The 21,395-nt window shown below is 44.1% G+C and overlaps 1 protein-coding gene across 1 annotated transcript in view; it reads right to left on the bottom strand.

The window, feature by feature from the left end:
• Window positions 1-4,970: 4,970 nt before the first annotated feature.
• Window positions 4,971-21,395, bottom strand: part of LIPC (lipase C, hepatic type) — a 161,139-nt gene continuing 144,714 nt past the window's right edge. The window contains exons 7-9 of the mRNA XM_068963907.1: window positions 11,887-12,004; window positions 10,133-10,351; window positions 4,971-5,212 (exon numbers count right to left, since the gene is read on the bottom strand). Coding sequence (XP_068820008.1) covers window positions 5,101-5,212; window positions 10,133-10,351; window positions 11,887-12,004 — 449 coding nt within the window. The 3' untranslated portion in view covers window positions 4,971-5,100. The remainder of the gene's footprint in view (window positions 5,213-10,132; window positions 10,352-11,886; window positions 12,005-21,395) is intronic.

Here is a 21,395-nt window from a genome sequence, read left to right as displayed (position 1 = left end):
CCCCATGGACTGAAGCCTTCCAGGCTCCTCCGTCCATGGGATTTTCCAGGCAGGAGTACTGGAGTGGGGTGCCATTGCCATAGCCAAATAAATATTTAAATTTTTTTTAAAAAAGAAGTATGGGCAGAATCCATAGGATTTGGCGATTGCTCTATTGTGAAGGGCCAAAGGCGAAGAAGTATTACAGATGCTCCACTCCCTACCCCCATGTCTGGAATCAGCAACTAGTGGTGCAGTAGATGCTACACACTGAGCCATAGAACAGACAGCTTGGGGGGAAGCCGGATTGGGGGGTGCAGGGAGGACACCACGGGCTCAGTTCTGAACCTTTGGAGCTTGTGAGGCAGCAGAGGGGGAGCCGTCGAGAGTGGCAATTGCATATGCAGGAGTGCCCTCCACTCAGGGCACCCCACACTGCGACTCTCATGTGGGAGTGGTTGGCCTGCGTGCGTCGGAGATGAAGCCATAGAAGTGGGAAATGGCCTAGAGAGGGAGAAGCAAGTGAGCAGAGAAGGAGGCCTCGACCCAGAGGAGTGCCAACCTTGCCAGGCTGAATAGAGGGCGAGGAGCAGAGAGGAGATGGAGAGGTGGCGAGAAAACCAGCAGGGCACCAATTCCCGAGGCCCCAGAGAGAGCATCACTCACACAACGGCCGAGCATTCAGAGGACAGAGGCCCCTGCCAGCTGGGCTGAACTGGGAAGTGGCTGCCTGGGTGGGTAAATAAGATCCAGTTAGGCAGGGAGGAGGACATTCTGGAGGAAAGAAGAAGAGGAAGGAGGCATGAGAAAAGGCAGAGATGAGAAGTGTCAGGAGGGGGAGGTTTCCCCCTCTACTCCTCTTGAGTTCCTATGGCCGTGCGTGCTAAGTTGTTTCAGTCGTGTCTGACTCTCTGGGACCCCGTGGACTGTACCCCGCCAGGCTCCTCTGTCCTTGGGATTCTCCAGGCAAGAATACTGGAGTGGGTTTCCATTGTCTTCTCCAGAGGATCTTCCCAATCCAGGGATCGAACTTGCATCTCGTATATCTCCTGAATTGGCAGGCAAGTTCTTTACCACTATCTACCTGGGAAATCCTTGTGGCTGGACCAATAATGAAGTTGACACAAGCTAACAGGAGAAAAAGAAACATTGAATTCATGCACAAGGCAGTCTCATAAAATGGGACCTAAGACGTGGCCAAAGCAGGCAACTTCTATACTTATTAGACAGACAATGCATTTGTGAGGAACTGACAGGACGAAGAAACTTAGGTTTTGGGTGTTCCATTAGTAAAGAATATAAGCAGAGTTTCGTCTTGGGGTAGTAAATTAAACAAGTGACGAGGTTTGCTTATATAGGCTTCTCAGACCTAGCTCTTTGTCTCTGGTGATGAGGGTGCTCGTTCTACCTTCAGATCAGAAAGGGCACCTTCACAGGAGAGATTTATTCCCTGCTTGTAGGGAGGTACAAAAGGGTGTCCCTCTTGCACTGGCCATTTCCTAAATAACTTTATTCCAAAATAACCAATATGGCATTGTGGCATTTTGAGGGGCAGCCTATCCTGAGCCCCAACTGAAGGAATGAGGTTTGCTGGGGGCCATTCATCACATAGAGATCACTGGAATTCAAAAAGTTTGTAATATGAGATAAGGTAAGCAGGTAGGTGGTGTCTCTGTGGATTGACTTCAGTATCCCTCTTTTTTAACATATAGTTTTCAGTGTGTACCATTTTTAAAGTCTTTATTGAATTTGTTACAATACTGATTCAGTTTTATGTTGTTTCTTTGGCTGCGAGGCATGTGAGATCTTAGCGCCCCAACCAGGGATCAAACCCAAACCCCCTGCATTGGAAGGTTCAATCTTAACCACTGGACTGCCAGGGAAGTCTCCTCAGGCTTCTTCTTGCCTATCTATTTCCCATCCATCTGACCTCCCTCGCATCCAGGCTCTGTGGGAGAGCTGGCCTTGCCCTGGGTAGTCTGACTTCTTGCTTTGCCACCCCAGAGATGTGTAACGACCACCAAAACTTTCAGTGTTTGTGGCAACATTATCACCAAGATGAATATTGAGGACGGGCAGCTTTGCTCTGGAGGGCAGCACATTCATTTTAGTGTTGAATGGAATGCTTGTTTCCCTCTCTCTGACTCCGGGCACCTCAAAGAGCCCAGCTGCAGTGTAATTGATGCCCCATTTCTTTCCTTGTGCTTTCTAACAAGTAAAGCACAAACAGGCTTTTGCCTGAAAGGCAAGATGCCAGTGTTATCTTTCCTGAGTGGGCTCATAAATACAGATTCTTTGGAGGAGAGGTGAGTATAATCAGCGAACCAGCCAGCATTTTGCATGTGCAATGAACAGATGTGGCTGCATTATTCAGTTTCCCTATTTGACTTCCCTCCTAAGATGTTCTTCAGAAAATGTGATGTCGATGAACACATCTTCCTGAGTGAAAAGTAATCCATGCCAAGAGGAGTCTCAAATGTTCCTGTGAGCCATTTGTCATGTTGGTTGCTTATTGATTTCTCTGCCCCAAATGTTATGACGTCCTGTGTCACTTCAAGTTTTCCTACAGAAGATGAAATAATTTCTAATTATATTTTGTGTGAAACTAATTAGTATTGGAAAGTATGCTAGAGTAGAAAAATGGTTTTAACTCTGCCCTTTTTTTTCTTTGTATAATGAAATGTGACATTCATACTGATAGTGCATGAAAAAATTCACTAAAGAACGGTGAAAAAATGAACACCTATGCAACCACCATCCGGAGTGACATGTGCAATGTTGCTGGCACCCAGAACTCTAATGTGCACTTCCTCTTTCCAGATTACTACAATCTCATTCTTGGGCCAGGGGTGTTATTGATTTCACTTAGTACTTTACCACTTATCTTTTTTTAAAAATAAAACTGGTTTTATTTTTAAACTTAATTTAATTAGAAAAACTTATTTTTGAAGTTTTGGCTGAGCTGGGTCTTTGTTGCTGAGCATGGGCTTCCTCGAGTTGCGGCAAGTGGTGGCTGCTTGCTCGAGTTGCGGTGCTCGGCCTTCTCATGGCTTCCCTTGTTGCACAGCATAGGCTCTAGGGTGTGTGGGCTCAGTAATTTCAGCCCATGGGCTTAGCTGTCCTGTGGCCTTTGGGATCTTACTGGGCACAGGATCAAATCCCTGTCTCCTGCATTGGCAGGTGGATTCTTAACCACCGAGTCCTTTACCACCTATTTTGTCTGTCATTAATGGTACACTTTAGCTCTCCGTGTAACATACTACATATATATTTGTGTGTTTGTGTAAATGCATAAGCCCACAGTGCTTCCTTAAATTCTGCTGCCTCGATGCTTCTCTGTCTCCCTCTAGACTCAGCCTCATCTTGTTATGTGTGTAGCTTTGGGTCATCTTTTTTGCTGCTGTTTAACAACCATTAGTAAGAATATACCACAGTTCATTGCATTGCATGGGTGAATATGTGGACTGTTTTGGGTTGTGATGTTTTCAAGGCTGATAGGAGTATCCTTTGACTTGTGCATAGATTCTACAGGGTATATAGCAAAGAATATATTTAAAAAGTGGTGTTTAAAAATTTTTAAGTTTAATTATTATGTTTTTAACTGTGCTGGATCTCCATTGCTGTGAGTGGGCTTTCTCTAGTTGTAGTGACCAGGATCCTCATTCTGGTGGCTTCTCTTATTGTGAGCCTGGGCTCTAGGGTGTGCGGGCTTTAGTAGCTGCGGTTTGTGGGCTCCGGAGCATAGACTCAGTAGTTGTGGTGCATGGACTTAGTTGCCCCAAGGCAATGTGGGGTCTTCCCAGAGCAGGGAAGGCATTGGCAGGTGGATTCTTAACCACTGGACCACCAAGGAAGTCCCAAAAAGTGATATTTAAAATTTTCTCTGGATAGTCAATGATAAAACATGCTAATCTAATGCAAAGGTTATCTTCTTGTAAATCTTAGTATTTCTGACATAATGGAAAACATTGTTCATTTTAGTATCTAATATTTCTAGACACAATAGCTAAAAGGGCAGTCAGATGCTTTTGCAGACAAGAGTAGCGTTCGGGACACAACATACAGCCTTGACCCAGCTGTCCTTCCTCCCCCACACCCTTTAGTTCTGTGGGTCTTTCCAAGGAAAATAAAAGTGAATCATGCAATTGATTTCATCAGAGGCAGACATCTCCTCAGGACTTTTGTCTGTGGGAGTCCTGTTCTGGGGAAGAGCATGTGAATGATGAGCTGTGTAGAGCTGGGGCTATGCCAAGGTCAGGTGAAGCTTTGACACGCATAGTGAGCTTCTCTTCTCTGAATTACGTGAAACACAGATCCAAGTAATTGCCAGATCTAATATTTCCTTTGCATGCTCTGTGGTGGAATTTGCTGGTCAAAGCATCATTATTTCATTTATTGGGCAGTTTGAGATTTGATATCTAAGTCTTTGAGATAGTCCAAGTTTTCCATCAGCTTTTGTAGCAAGCATTAGTGAAAGAGGAAAATGGTACTTAAAGAGTAATTTAATCATTACAGTGACCGGCTGCCCAGCTTTTATGGTTATCATTAGTAGTTTTAGGAGAATTCTACTACTCTCGGTTTGGTTCAGTGAAATAATTGTATGATTTGTTTGATGGAAACTCTTAGTTTAAGTAGAACTTTTTTTCTTTGGGTGAGCTGAATGGTCTTGAAGGGTATGTGCTTTGGGACACACAGCTGTGATTAACTGGAATTTCACTTTATGGAAATGCTAGTTATACTGTAAAGAAGTACCTTTCCAGCATGCTTCAAAAAACTGATCAGAACAAACTAGCAAGGAAATATGGAAAATTTGACTTAATTGTAAAAGACATTTTAAATTAGAACAGTGGATCTCAGATGGCTCTTAAATTTGTACTTATTTGCATATATTACCAATTAGTCAGAAAATTGGGAAATTTCTGGTTACACTAATATTTGAATATAGTTACATAACAGTTTTGAAAATCTCAGTTTATAATAGTGAAATGAGCTCCCTTTTAAATCTAAACCCTATTAAAGCTTTATGCAAGATTCTTTATGTAACTTTGGTTTCCAAACAAAGTAACCATTCCAGATACGGTATAAAATCATTTATTCTTCACACTGGGTCTTCATTAAAGCTCATCTGATCTTTCGTTTCAGTGTTTCAGAGTTTGCTTCACATCTCACAAAGGTTTTCTCCCGGGCTGGGTGAAGTACTAGATCATTCATGTTTTCTGAGCAAAATGTCATTCTGCATAGGAAACATCAAACATAGCACTAAGTTTTGGATGGAGCTTATTGAAATGTTTTGTCCTTCGTTAAATACTCAATTCATGTAACATAAACTTTATGCTATTTTTTTAAAAGAAAAAAAAATAAACTAGGTCTTTATGACCGCAAATATTTTTATAACTTCAGAGAAAAACAAAACCCAAATCAGTTAAAGCAATCTGTGTAAGGCTTCCAGGAGCTCTTCATGGTGTGATATTTCACTTCTGTAAAGAACTCAAAGTCCTGGGGCAGTCCTGCTTTGTTCTGCCTTATACAGCTCATCAAAGATTTGAGAGTAACAATTGTTTCTTTCACTACATGACCCTGTCTCCAAGGCAAACATTCACACTTTATTCAACTGTTCCTCACAGGCAGGCTTCGCTCTCAGCCTTCCTTCTTTGGACACACTCCAGTTTGTCAATAGCCCTCTTAAAGGTACCTGGGCATGAGGCCACTGTCACCAGCGTCTGCCTGGCTCAGCACTATAAGCCTGCCCTTCCCTCTTATTTGATCTTTCAGCCACAAAGGACATCACCATGGGTTCTGGGTCTCTCTTGGAGACCAACAGCTGATGACTTTGACTATTGGTTTGGCCTGAGATGCTATTTTGTGTTACTGACTTCAATTGAATCTATTTGGGGAAAAAAAAAATAGCAATAGTCACAGAGAATTGTAGTTTATAGCTTCTTTTTTAAAAAAATTATATCTAAGGTCAAGTATTTACTAAATCAAACTTCTAAAATTAAAAAGTATTGTAATTATGGATACATTTGAAAAATTCAAATAGTAAAGAAATATATGTTCAGCTCAGTTCAGTTGCTCAGTTGTGTCCGACTCTTTGCGACCCAGTGAATCGCAGCACGCCAGGCCTCCCTGTCCATCACTAACTCCCGGAGTCCACCCAAACTCATGTCCATTGAGTCGGTGATGCCATCCAGCCATCTCGTCCTCTGTCGTCCCCTTCTCCTGCCCCCAATCCCTCCCAGCATCAGAGTCTTTTCCAATGAGTCAACTCTTCATGTGAGGTAGCCAAAGTATTGGAATTTCAGCTTTAGCATCAGTCCTTCCAAAGAACACCCAGGACTGATCTCCAGTATATAAAGTTGAGTATTAAAGGTCTTCTCCATCACCTTTCACTAATATGACTCCTCTCCCTGTTTTCATGGTTTGGTTTCTATCTTTCCAGACCTCTTTGTATGCATTTACATTTGTTTGGGTGTTCATATACAAACATAAAATTTGTTGCATGAATTTTTCTGAAAAAATTTCCTCATTATCAAATAACATACTTGGAAACCTGTTTGTGTAAGTATATACACATCTATTTCATTCTCGGATGGACCTAAAGATGATCATACTAAGTGAAGTAAGTCAAACAGAGAACGACAAATACCGTATGATATCACTCATATGTGGAATCTAAAAAATTATGCAAATGAACTTGTTTACTGAACAGAAATAGACTCACAGACATAGAAAACAAACTTATGCTTACCAAAGGGAGGAGTGAAAGGGAAGAATAATTTGGGAATTCGGAATTAACAGATATACACTACTCTACATAAAGTAGATGAACATCAAGGACCTTAGCACAAAGAACTATGTTCAATATCTTGTAATAACCTATAATGAAAAAGAATCTGGATAGGTGAATCACTTTGCTGTACACCCGAAATACTATAAATCGACTATATTTTTTTAAAAAATCTACTTGATTCTTTCTCACCTGCTACATAACATTCCAGTGTATGGATGTACCACAATGCATTTAGCCATTTTCCTTTTAAAGGAGATTGGGATTTTCCCCAATGGGTTAGTATTTACAAACAGTACTGCAACAATCATTTTAGTGCATAGATATCCTTAGTGGATATGTTGAATATTTCTCCAGGTAGACACCTAGCATAAAATTCTGGGTCAAGATTCTGCATATGTCAAATTTTGATAATATAAGAGACCAAGGGCTTCATCTACTCTGTTTACTACTGTATATCCTGTGCCCACAGCACTGTCTAGCATAAGATATATGTTCACTAAATGTTAGTTGTTGAATGAAATTCCCCTACAGAAGCTCTGTAATTTATACTTCCATGAATAGTATATGAGAATGCCCATTTCTCCACACCTCTACCAACTCTGGATGTTATCTGTGTTTTAACTCCTGCAAAACTAATGGGTGACCAGTGATAATTTCATTGATTTTTGGTCTGCATTTATATGATTACTGAGGCAATCAAATATCTTCTCATTTTGTTTAGCCAATCGCTTTTCATGTCTTGCTATAGAAAATCTTCTCTGCTCTCAGTCTTCACTCTACAACAGTCCTCTCACCCCTGACTTTGTGCTTTAGAGGAGGAAAGTCACCTCTCATTCAACTCCTTCCACAGAGGTAAAGAGCAAGTCACTTAACCTTTTTTTTTTTTTTCTCTTATTGTTAGCAAAGAGATTAAGAGTGTGAGGTTTAATGTTTGCATCCCAGCTCTGGGATTTTAGTTTGTAAAAGGTACTCAGAAATTGGTAGTTATTATTAGCCACATGAGGTACATATTATAATTCCCATTCATTCCTAAAGAACTGAGTCTCAGAGAGGAACAGTTATTGTCTGAGCCTACATAGGTGGAAGCAGTGAAATCAAAATTTGACTTTAGGTCCAACTGGTGCAGAGGTCATTGGATTCTGTCTGCATATTGCCCTTCTCACTGCCTGTCTCTCTGGGAATACGTCTTGGCCTCCCTGAAGCCTGCTGCAACATTTACCCACAGAACCAACCTGAACCGTTGTCTTTCTTAGACTTCTAGACCCTGCAATACTAGATTCTCACTATTCAGAGTGCGATCCATGGACCAGCAGCATCAGCAGCGCCTGGGAGCTTGTTAGAGATGTAGACGCTCAGGCTCCATCTCTACCTACTGAAGCAGAGCCTACATTTTAACATGATTTCCAGATGATTCATGTGCACATTAAAGTTTGAGAAACCCCGGGATGAAGCAGATCATTAGTAAAATTAACGCATCTTGTTTTCCTAATTAGGTCCTGGAGTTTCTTAATGCCCAAAGCCACAACTCTGATATTTTTTTGGCTTCCTTCCCAGTGCCGTTGGGTACTCCAAAGACCCTTAGGAAGCACTGAGTTAAAAACTTAAAGAACTATAGGTCCCAGATCCCTTCCTTCCTTTTCATGCTGTACCTCTTACAGCCCTGAGGAAGGCTGTGATGTGCATATATATTCATTTCCATCTCTACAACACTGCTAGATTAAAGAAAGTCAGATCAATGGGACCATGGCTAATGGAGGCGGAGCTGGTAGAAACTGCAGAGGCAACGAATGGGCAATGGATCAGACGGACCAAGTCAGACCTGGGCTCAGACAATTATTAGCAATGTCCCCAAGCTGTGTAATTCCCGTGAGCCTCAGGCTCCTAAGCTGCGCAGCAATACTGCCTGTTTCCGAGGGTCGCTGGGAAGCTTCCTTGAGGTGAATGCTCTAGAGCCCCTAGTTCAAGCCCACGGTGCAGCAAGGGCTCTGTAACACTGCTCTCATCCCTCCCTTCCTTCTGCAGAGCTGTGTGGGTAAGCACCAGGGGAGAAGGCAGCCCTGTGTTTTATACTATCGTTCAGGTCGAGGCACCTAGAACTGTCATGGCGAGCGGCCTCTAAAACTGAGGATTTACTCTCTAGCTGAGAGAATCCGGGGAGGGTTGATGCTCAGAAGCTGAGCTGCTCTAAAGGGCCAACAAGTCATGCAAGAATAGCTAAGCGCTGAAGAGGAGAGAAGCAGTTTAATTTTCTCAAATTGATCATGTGGAGAAATCTGTTGGCTGACTGCAGAGCATGCTTTTAGTAATTGCTTGGATTTTGTATCCCAGGGAGATAAAATCTCAGAGTGCGGTTGTGTGAGGGACTCAGGGGGCATAAATCTGCCACAGGCGGCTGCTAGCAGTGACACCCCAGGGGTAAGGGATGAGAGCAGTTCAGAGGTGAGGGGCGTGCTGCTCTTCAGCTCCGCTGGCGGCACTCCAGAGAGAAAGCGGGCTGCTCGACAGAGGGCAGTAGGAAAGGAGAGACACATTTCCTGAATAGAGTGGGGAGGAGACAGGAGAGGGTCTGCAGAACTGCAGAATCACAGAAAAGCACGGCAGCCCTGGGAAAATATACCGAGCATCCCTTTGCTCTGCTGAGAGGACTAAGGGAGCAGCTGGACATCCTTTCTTGCCTTAACTCCCTGCCCTCAACCCACCCCTGCGTGTCCCAGGGCCCGTGGGCCAAGGGAGACATTCAGTCACACAGAACTGCACCTCCTGAGGGTAACCCGCAGGTCCACACCAGAATTTCCTAGGGCTCTTATTACCAAATGTGTGGTCCTCCATAGACCACAGCCAGTCAGAAGCTCTTCAGGTGGGTCTGGGAATTCTGCATGTTTCATAAGCTTCCCAGTGATCCCTTGGCATTCTAAGATTTGAAAGGTGCCACTTCAGTGTGAGATTTTGAGATTGTGATCTGCTAAAAGCATTTCTCTGGGTAAACAACAAAGAAGAAATGTCACTTTTGGGTCCCTGCTGTTCAAAATGTGGTCCTTGGGCCAGCACGTGGTGAAATCTGAAAAGCACTGGGCCAGTGAGTGGTTCTCAGACTCTGGAGGCAGGTAGCTGTTAACTGGGTGGGGGGCGAGGGGCAGAGGAAAGAGGCTAGATGGGAATCAGAGACCTGGGTGTAAATCTTGGTCCTTCCACCTGTGGCTTTGGGAACTCAGGATGGTCATTGCACCTTTCTGAGCATCTGTATGCCATCGTTGGAACATAACAATGCCCACTTCATAAGATCAATGCAAGTATTAAATTGTGAAAGTGCTGACGTAGGTAGATGCTCAACAGATGTTACGAGGAGGTTGAAATAGCACTCACCTTTGCTGTGTTTCTCCCACTTTGACTCGGATGCTCTTCAGAGCAAGCCCTGAGTGAAGGGACTCTCTTCTCCAGGGGATGATGGTTTGGACTGTATTCCAGACATTGGACCACACCATGCTGTTTTCCCACTTGAACTTGATCATGATCAGTTCCCCAATATCCACATCCAATGTTATTAGAAAGGAATAGGTTTCATTACTAGTAATTCCTTTGTTCCTTGAAGATACAAAGGAAACCAGATATAGTCAGTTGATTTGCAACAGCAAAGTGATGCTTAGGGACTTTCAGGATGTGTTAGATTTGCCTGAATGACTTGTGGTGGTCTTTTCTTCTGCATTTCCCAAAGTGGTGGTGGACAGACTATTAATAGAGATAGCGATAGATGTGCCAGGATAAAAAGGGGTTTTCCAGAGCAGTAATACTGGGAAAACCATCTTATTTTCTGTGATAGCATGTTTAAAAGGTTGCAAGTGTTCTGCAGGGATGAATCTAGCTAACTTCATTTAGCTCAGGCTTCCTAATCTCTAGCTTAATACATCAGCAGAACTGCCTCCAAAAAAGGCAGGTGTCTCTGGGCAATACAGCTCTCTGTAGGTTTGATCAACACACATGAGCACCACACTACAGTCTTCCCTCCAGATCAGTGCTTTTCTTCCTCCCCAACATAAATAGAAACTTCCATTAAAACAACAAGTATAGCAGTAATAGAAAACCACATATAAAAGGGATGCACCAGTTTGGAGCAAAATTTAAATGCAGATCCTTAGGTTTCATTATCAGCTTTACTCACTATCTCCAAGACATTAAAATGTCCCAATATTGACAGAGCAGTCAGGCACTCTTTCCACTACTTAGAACAATCCCTGCTCCCCCAAGGAGAGATTTGGGATGGTGCAGAGTTAACACTGGATTTAGGGTGAGACAGGTGGCTGGAGAATTCCCTGGCTCAGCTCATCTTAGCTCTTCCTGCAGGATGTTGCAAAGCACCGTTTAGGAATTCCACTAGGCTGGGAGCACCCTAAGGGTAGGGTCCTCTCTACCTCTAGTGCAGAGAACTGACACATCCTTGCTGAGTGACTGAATCAGTGGGATGATTGGAGGTTCAAAACCAGGGGTGGTTTTCGGGAGCCTGAGAACCGTTCCTGGAGCAGGTGAAGGCTGGTGTCACTTCCCAAGGAGAGCCCATGCTGAGGGTGGAGATGCTGAAATAAAGCGACCGGTGAAGCTGGCCAGCCTGTGCAGGAGGCGTGAGGCCACTGCCTGTGTTGTGAGCAGGTGTGTAGCAGGGCGAAGGACCGCTGGGGAGGGCTGGCATGCAGGCTGACTGAATGGAGAATTCATGCCAAGTTGAATGAGACCAGTTTTATTTCCGGGTTACGGTTTTCGGGACTCACTGGCAAGGTGCTCAGGGCCTTCCTGGGGACAGGAAGGTGCCCTGCGTCTGCTCCCAGCTCTCCTCCTAGACTGGCCGCCTCTGGTTCCCCTCTCCATTCAGCCCCTGTCGCTTCGGGCCCATCACAAACACACGTGGCAGCAACATAAAGAATTTTGGGACTGGGCGAGGCCAAGGAGGCGTGACAAGGTGCCGAGCTCGGGCGGACGTCCCGTCTGACAGGGTGTTTGGGACACTCATACTGGGCTGAGAAAAGTAAGCTGTGCCTGGCCCGACCCTTGGAAAGGAGAGTCCATCCAGACGCTGTGAGAAAACTAAGCCTGTCCTCCCCACGGACGGGGCTGCATCTCATACTCACAGAGTGATGGGGATCTTCCGCCTCTCCCCTCTTGCTCCGAGGAATGACACGGTGAAAGTCGGTTCTACAGGGTTCTCAGTTTGGTTGATGAACCGAATCTTGAACTGGTAATGATAAACTAGAGGGAGGTGGGATGGCGAGGGAGAGAGAAAGACAACATAAGCAGAAATTTTTAAAATAAAAAATCTTGTATTTTTTAAAATTTAAGAAAGCAGAGAGAAAACTATGGATGAATAGATACCCCAGTTTTGTTTTCTGGGTGGTGGAATTCCAAATGTTATTTTCCTTTTTTTCCTTCTCTGAATTTCTTTAATGTTTAAGAGAGCTTATGTTTGTAATATAATAAGTATTATCCAGCAAAAAAAAAAAAGGCAAAATAGGAGTATAGTTGGTATTCTCACTAATTTCTACATGAAGTTCTGTTGCACTATTCCATGTATTTAGCAAGAGTCCCCATTTATAAATGAAAGGATAGACTGCCTTTGAGGCCACTGACAAAAGCAAGAGAACACACTGCTATTTTCACTTTTGCCTATAAATTTGATGGTGTTAGTTTTAGTGTGGGACAGACCAACAGCCAAGAAATATGCCCTGATGACCACATATCTGCCTTCTGGGGCTTGGAAACTGGTTTTGTGGGGTTCAAACAGCACATTTCCTGATAGAAATAAGACAACGAGTTCTAGTACCTGGACCTAAAATTGTCCTATCTTTTCAAGTGTCCAGAATGTCCTTCTTCTGTGTTTTTTGGAATAGGGAAATTAATTTTATTTTCTTTACCTACATATAGCCTATATTTAGCCAATAAAAGCAAATTACTATCAGACAGGTGGTGTTAAACATTTTACATGGCATCATCTCAATTACTCATCATAATGACCCTATGCGGAGGATATTGCTATTATCAGCCTCATTTAAAACATTTTTATTTATTTTTTGTTGCACTGGGTCTTTGCTGCTGCACAGGGACTTTCTCTAGTTGCGGGGAGTGGGGGGCCACTCTTTGTTGCAGTGAATGGTTTCTCATTTCGCTAGCTTCTCTTGTTGAGGAGCACATTCTCTAGGTGTATGGGCTCGGGAGTTGTGGTGCCTGGGTTTAGTTGCTCTGAGGAATGTGGAATCTTCCTGGAGCAGGGATCAAACCCATGTCCCCTGCATTGTAGGCAGGTGCTTTACCACTGAATATCAGGGAAGTACTATCAGCCTCATTTTATAAAGAACAAAACCAGGGCTAGAGAGGTAAAGTGACCTGCTCAGGGTCACATAGCAGAGTCTGTGCTCATGGCCTGGAGCAATTGCCTTGCTCAGCCTGCACTGTTACATCAACCAGGTGTGGGGCTGTTTCCAAAATTATCCCACCTCATTTCCAAATAACTGATGGCTGCTTGGACTTCTTTATCTTGTTGTCTCCATATTCTCTAAGTAGCACTTTAGCTTAAACAGGCTTAATATGGCATGTCAACTTGATTGGTAGGACTCCCTGGGGCCCTATGTTGAGATGGGCTGTGAGACCATGTCTAGGCTCTTAGGAGGACTGCTGTCTGCCTTGGGCAAAGGATAGGGGATATATGATTACGTGTTATTTGCTTTTTCTGTTCTAGATAATGATTAATCTACTAATCCTGATACAGTGCTTGCACATAGTCATTGCTTAATAAACGTGTGGGATGCATGAACTGACAATTTGTTTGGGAATATCAGGATGTGTCTGAACATTAGGAAGATGGAAATCACCCCAGAGAATTCAAAGTCAGAGTTCTAAGCTTTGTTGTAGAATTCCTCCTGGAAAGCATAGATCATGGAACTAACCACTTGGTTATCCATTCCATGCATTCAGCATGTGGAAATTCACCATCCTCATGAATCAATCTACTTACTCCCAAATGGTACATTTCCACTGGAGGTTGGTAGCTATACACAGACCTGGCAGCAGTGGTGGCTAATGGCACATTGCCAACACATCAGCTGCAGGGTTCTGCTGTGCCTGTATTGCTGGGTTTCTGAGTTATTTACATGACTCTAACCTTTGGCATAAGCCCGTTTTCCCGTTTGGGTTTTGCAGTGGATTGGCTGCAGTCCTCTGCATAATAGGTGCTCAAATACTCCAGCCTGGAATAAAATAGTTAGATGCTCTCAAGACTGTGAGGCTGTGGGTGAGAAATAAGAGAAGGAGCGAGGGACCCCAGGAAGGGTCCCTAAACCCTGGAGTGACAGTGGTGGAGACAGAGACTCTGGTCTATCATTGCAGAAGCCTCTGGAGAGATCTTATGCTATTTGGGGGTCTGTCTAGGGAACTCTGTAACAAGTAAATAGTCTTGTAAGTTGAAATGACACAAAAAGATCGAGACAAGACATTGGGGGTGTGGGGTAGAGTGTGGACAGGATGACATGAGAAAACTGGTCTCTAGTTAATTCCCAAACAAGGAGACAGAGAATCTTCCAGAGTATGCAAGGAACTCATAGCAACCAGTTTAATATGTATTCATTAGAAATCTACTACCCAGCCCAGTGCTAAAAGCTGCTGGGTATAAATGAATAAAACAGTGTAACTGGCTGTATGCATGGTAATACATTGGCTAACATTTATTTTGTTTACCTGTGCCTGGCACTTTGTATTTTTATCTCGTTTAATCCTTATGACCGGTGATACTATTATTATTTCATTTAAGAGAAGAGGAAACTGAAGCACAGAGAGGTTAAGTGATTTTTCCAGTATCACACAGCTAGTAAGTAGCATAGCTATGATGTAAGTCCAGGCCCCCTGACTCCAGAACTTGAACTTTTAAATGTTTATACCCAGGACCAATAGCTTTATATACCCTAAGGAAAATGTTCATGTGTGGAAAGAGGTTGAAGTTCAAAGACATCATAACAGAATTTTTAATTAAAAATAAATTAAAAACACCCTAAATATTCACCAATAGAGAAATGACTATGGACTAATAAGGACAGTTATTATAATTACCATTTAGCTCTTTGTTTTGTTCCAGACACTGAACTATTGTTTCTCAAAATTATTTCATTTCTCTTTTCTACAACTTTGTAAGATGCCTACTTTAACCTCCATTTGCATCATTTTACAAATGAAGAAGCTGAAGCTCAGGAAATTTAAGTAACTTGTCCATTGTCGTGCAGCTATGAACTAGCAAAGCTGCAATTAGACTTTAGTCTGCTGATTCCAAGTTCATATTCCCAAACATGTGATTTACTCTTATGAAGTGATTAAAAGATATTTTTGGAATGGTTTCAATGCTTATGAAAGAAGTGGGGGAAAAAAACCCCAACCAGCCATCAGGATACACATTGTTCATCTAACATGAGACTAATTCTAATAAAACAGAATGCACAGAAGGAGGGAGATTTGCAAAAATATTAAGTGATTATCTCTGGGGAGGGGAGAGAAGTGATTTTTATTATCTTTTTTGTGATTTTCTGCAAGTTCCACATTTTCTGCAATGAGCATGTATTCTAATTAGACTCTTCCTGGAAAAAGAAAAATTTTTTTAAGTATTAAGCAAGATCACAGAACCAGAAGCTGTGGTCCTAGCCTTAGAGGGGCTTGCAGCTGGGAAGCAGAGTCACTTCTGTGACCCTTGTCACCTCCTATCCGGTCTCATGGGCATCAATGTCCAGGATCTTCTCTCCTTGAGGGCAGTGTTGGGGTCATGTTAACACTTGAACCTCTGTGATTCACAGCAAACATTGGGAATGTAAGGAGTGCTTCTGGGGCTTTTTGTGTGAAAACAAGGCAGAACACATGTTACATTAAGGAGCCTAATTGTGAATAGGACTGATCAGAATATTGCTTCCACTTGTTGAGATCCTACTAAACATCAGGCTACATACTAAGTGCTTTTTGTTGTTGTTTAGTCGCTAAGTCGTGTCTGACTCTTTGCAACGCCCTGGACTGTAACCCACCAGTCTCCTCTGTCCATGGGACTTCCCAGGCAAGAATACTGCAGTGGGTTGCCATTTCCTTCTCCAGGGTGTCTTCCCAACCCAGGGATCGAACCCACATCTCCTGCATTGACAGGTGGATTCTTTACCGCTGAGCCACCAGGGAAGCCCTATACTAAGTGCTTTGCATACATTATTTTTGTCCTCCAGACTAAATGAGGATAATACGGTGAGACTGCATTTTCTACACCTGCCCCTGCTGCCCTGGTCCACTCTCTACCCAGTTCTGGACCCCAGGATGTGAGCCCCAGAGTCTCATCTCCCGGCTTCCTTATTGGATGGCTTCTGGTTCACACTGACCCACTGAGGACGCGCCAGCAGGAGATCAGGGCAGAGCAGAGAGAGCTCAGGGTATTTCTCTGCTGCCTCCTGCTTTGAAGCCTGACTGTAGTAACTGCTCTCCCTGATGAGCTGCTGTCAGTAGCTTCTCCTCCACAGCTTACATTCTCTTCGGCTATTCCTTCTCTTTGCTTCTCCGAGTACCCTGTTGTTAGATTTGAGGTGCATCAACACCCCATGTTGCTTTCCTTAATATCACCCACCTTCTCTAAGGAGTTCTGCCTGCTCTCTTTAGCTGACTCAGGTGAGGAGAGTCCTGTTTACTGCTGAGACCCAGAGAGGTAGGGTGTCAGTGATCCCAATGAATTACAGATAAGGAAGCAGAGATTTGCGATTCACTGGTGTCTCACTAGGTAAAGAATCCTCCTGCCATTGCAGGAGATGCAGGTTCGATCCTTATGTCAAGAAGATCCCCTGGAGAAGGAAATGACAACCCACTTTAGTATTCTTGCCTGGGAAATCCCACGGACAGAGGAGCCTGGCTAGTTACAGTCCAGGGGGTTGCAGAGAGATGGACATGACTTAGAGACTAAACAACAGCAAAGCAGAGATTTGGGGAGGAGTCCAAGTGACTCAGGTAGTTAGAAGTGGAGCCGACTTTGAACCCAGGTGTCTGTTTGATTCCAAAAGGCCCTTCCCACTGTGTCCTGGGATTCTGGTTCTGGCAAGCTGAATCTTCCCTTTGAAAGCAAACAGCCAACAGCCCTGAAGAAAAGCTGCAGTCTAAACCTGCCTCCTGTGAAGCCACCGAAACAAAGTGCCTGCAGGGTCTGATCCACTGACATCCAGCCTGGGCTATCACTGTTGCGGCTTCTTCGCAGTTGCTGGTCTGCTAAATGTCCAGCCCCTGGGGCAGGGATAAATGTTTCATGTCCCTGCACTGGAGATGGGTTTTTGTCTTCCTTTGGTCTTAAAATGTGAGTAGGAAGAGACCAATTTCCATATCTGATATGTACGGTTCCCCAAGATTCTGAAGGAAGGGATTGGCTTTGATGATTGCAAAGGTCCTGTTAGCTCTTACATCCTATGGATGAGAATTATCTGTGCCCTGCAGTGTCTCCCTGGGGCAGAACCTATGCAGGGGGTCAGAACCATCAAGGCTGTGTAAATCGCGGAGGTCACAGACGTGCAGAAACATGGGCACCCACGTCTGCAGAAGCATGATGCCCGAACCCGTCACACAATGACAGCATAAGGAATTCCGTTTGCCCCGCACTAGGAAAGCCACTTTTGGTGAGAAATATTGAAATTATTTTTTTCAATATATAAGAGACTTTCATGTTTAGAACCAATTGTTCTTATTTTGGATTTTGTGTTTTTCCTTAAAAAAAGAGAAAAAAAGACCATTTGCCTTTTATTTTCCACCACACCCCAGGACAATGATGCTGTTCTAACGATTAAGGAAAAAAGCATGAATAATTTTTGCTCACTTTACCTTATGGCATGTTTAATAAGGATTTTAAAAAATGATTTCAGGGTAATGCTTTTGATCCTGTGACTGCAGGGAGCACAACGTGTTCCTCAGTCCAGGCAGAAGTTATTTCAGGACTTAACGGTGCAAAACATGAAATAGCCCATTAACCTTGGATGAGATCAGGCAAAGTCCACCTGGGGTAGAGATACGAGGCCTCTGGAGAGTCTCCTCACCAGATCGCCCCTTAGGGTTCAGATACCCTAGAAACCCTGGATCCTAGTTTCATGTGGACCCCACTGGTGCCACTTAACAAAAAAAATAAGTTTCTTTTTACAAGGTAGCCACTATGGGCACCAGGTGATGGAAATTTATAAAAAAGCAAATTTTTTTTCTTTTTTTTTTGCTCTCACGGAAAATATTCTGAATCATTAGATAGTAGCTTTGGGAGATATTATGACTCTCTTTGCAGAGAGGTCGTTTTTTTTGAATGTATAGATTTTTCTCTCATGGAGATGGTAAGAATGAGATCTTGTGTTCTCTTGCAGCACTAAGGTCTTGTTCCTAAATTTCATATGAACCCGAGAGGGAGGCTGAAAAGCATGAAATTGAAACGATGGTCTTAAGCAGGGGATTAATGCATGACTAGCCAGCACTAGCAGGGGCTGGCTGAATGAACTTAGAACAGATTCAAGGGAAGAAGAGAAATGGGCTCTTTTGTTTTTCTGATTTTAGTTTAAGATAGCATTTTTTTTCATTTCATCCATTTTTAATTGAAAGATAATTGCTTTACAATATTGTTAGTTTCTGCCATACATCAACATGAATCAGCCATACGTATACATATGTCCAGAAGAGAAGAGTGCTCTCATCAGCTGGTGCGAATTCTCACTGGCTGGCTGGGCCCAGAGAGCAGGGAGAAAGTACAGGCAGGAGGAAGACAGGGAAGAGAGGAGGTATGATGGACTACTATGTCTCAGGAACGAGCTGTTAATAATACTGAGTGAACTGGTCTCAGTCCTAATGCTTAGGCCATGTGTGGTGAAAGGAGTGAAGGCCATGGAATGGGGGACACCTGGGGTCAAACATTGCGTTTGATACTGTGCAGGGCCCTGTGGGGCTCCTGGGCACAAGGGCTTTCTGTGTCCCCCATTTCCTTGATTGTAGGAAACAGCCTTCATTCAGCCTCCATGAACTTCCCTGAGTTCCAACGGGCAGATTCAAGCAGTTGCTAATTAAGGGAGGGAGGGGATTTGAGACCATGGAGAAACTAACGGTCAGGAGAAACAATAGTGCGGCCTTGGGGGCAAGGTCCTGTTTCCACATCAAGGGATATACACCACAGTATCCTTTACCCATTTTGCAGATACTGGAAACCCACCCCAGGTGGAAGAAGTTATAACAATGGTATGCTGCCCACAGCATGTAGACCCCAGAGCAACTGGTTGATGATGCTGACTCCCACTTACCTCACCAGCAACCCAGAAGAAGAATGTCCACGAGCTGATCATACCCTTTTTGAACAGTTACTATAAAACTTCTCACTATCTTGCCCCAGTTTGGACACACAGTTTTGAGGGCATTAGCCAGCTGTGGCCCCCTTTGCCTGGCAAAGCAATTAAGTTCTTTTCTACTTCACCCAAAACTCTGTCTGAGATTCGATTCAGCACCAGGGTACAAGTTTTCAACATAACATTTGCTCCTTATAAGCTGGGTGACTTTGGGGAGGTGATTTAGCCTCACTGAATCTCAATTTATCTGTTGGAAAATTAGGCAATATCAGTCTCCCCACTTCCATCTCCGTCTCTGTCTGTAGGTTGTTGTGAGGATTAAATAATAAATGAAATAATTTATGCAACACATCCAGCGTAGTGCCTGAACCTAGTAAGCTCCCCTGAGTGCTGCTTCCTTCTCTTCCACGCATTACCACCTCCAGTTGCTGTGAGGATTAAATTAGATAAGGTGCTTGCTAGCAGGACTACATACAGGTTTGTTTCCCTCCTCCTTCTCTTTAAAAAAAAAAAAAAGCTCCCAAACTAGCAAAATTTCCTTCCAAGAGGGTGAGTTTGGAAGTGGGCGATAAATTGCCTCGTTTTCCTCAACGACTGTTTTCCAATTCTTTTTCTGTTCCTGCTGTCCTCTTCCATGTTTACCCGAATTCTGGTGTATGGTTGTAGAAAATAGATCCTTTGATGGTTTTGTCAAAATATCTTGGGAGCCAGAGGAATGAGGACCAAGTTAGTCATCCTTTCTGCAACTACAATCAGGAGGCGATGTTTATCTTGCCCAGCCAGACCCTGCACTGAAATATATAGTACAATTAGATGTTCTTGAAAAATGTGGCTTGTGGATGCACTGTAACCAGGGATGGGCCAGTTTGTTCCTTTATGAATCTATAAGTACTCATCAAAGGCTGGAGGTGGTCACTGAAATAGACTTTGGGAGCCCAAGTCACAATGATCATGGCATGGTGGCTGAGGAGGGGAGCAGTTATGGGGCCTAGATTAAAGACTTGATGTCAGCACTATCAATAGAACTTTCTAGATGATGGAAATGGTCTATTTTTGTACTCTCTGATATGGCAGCCACACAGTTGAGCATTTGAAAAGCGGCTAGTATGACTGAGGCTTCAAGGGTTTGATTTTAAGTGATTTAAATAGCCACATATGGCTAGTGTACATTATAGAGGGCTTCCCAGGTGGCACAATGGTAAAGAATCCACCTGTTGATGCAGGAGACATGGGTTCAATCCCTGGGTCTGGAAGATAGATAGCCCCTGGAGTAGGAAATGGCAACCCGCTCCAATATTCTTGCCTGAGAAATCCCCTGGACAGAGGAGCCTGGTGGGCTACAGACCATGGGGTCGCACAGAGTTGGACACGACTAAGCATGTACGAGTGGAAGCAATATACAAGTTGCGGCACCCCAGGAGCAGCGGCTTTCACATGGGTGGGAGTCTCATCTAGGCATAATTTCCAGCTGTACCCAGGGTACCTGATGTGGCCGAAGGGCTGTGCTCCCTGCCAGCAAGTGAAATTAGGCTGAGCAGATTAGGGCTGAAGGGCTGAGGTGGATCTGGGGAGAATTTGGAGGGCCCAGGGGAGGGGAGGCTGTGGTGCAGGCTGCAGCTCATCCCTGGAATCTCGTTGGGGCTGGGGGTTTGGTTCAGGCAGTCTTATCTCACAGTCCCAACTCCGTATTTTCCCTGGATATCCCTGGAGCAAGATGAGCAGCTGGTGAGAAAGACTCAAGTGCTGCCTCCAGGGGACTCCTCTTCTGTCTTCTTGGGATAGAGAGCACCTGTGCACAGAGCGTAGGAGAGGGTTGGTCTCCCTGAGCCCCCGAAGGAGGGCCTCTGCCGACCCTGGCTCATATTATGTTTGAAGAAGGAGTGAAGGCCTGGCACAGTGGTTTCGGCAACTGCTGTGTGGGATGGCGCTGCCCTAATGCGATTCCTTGGTTCTCCTTCATAAGAAAAGGGTTCCTTTGAGTTCATACCAGCCGTGTGTGGTGATCAGGCATCTGACTCCTTGGCAAGGGAAAAACTCAGCCCAGCTTGTGGCAGCTACTCTTCCCTCCCCTCTTCCTTCTCTTGACTCTCTCACCTCCCGACCCTGTCTCCATGCCCCAGTAGAAGTCCTCCAGCAGGACCCAGTCCCTCACTTCAGATGCACAGCCCTGCCCAGGAAAGTGAAAAATGACCCTGTCTCTTTCCAGCTGATCTCAAGGAGAAAGCAAGACCCTTCCCCACCTCTCCTCCTTCCCTCAACCCCATAGACAGACCATGGGCAGGTTACTGAGA

Source organism: Capricornis sumatraensis, chromosome 2 (genome assembly GCF_032405125.1).
Source record: "Capricornis sumatraensis isolate serow.1 chromosome 2, serow.2, whole genome shotgun sequence".
NCBI classification, from domain to species: Eukaryota; Metazoa; Chordata; class Mammalia; order Artiodactyla; family Bovidae; genus Capricornis; species Capricornis sumatraensis.
The sequence above is the reverse complement of the archived record's forward strand: the minus strand, read 5'-3'. Positions and strand labels throughout refer to the sequence as shown.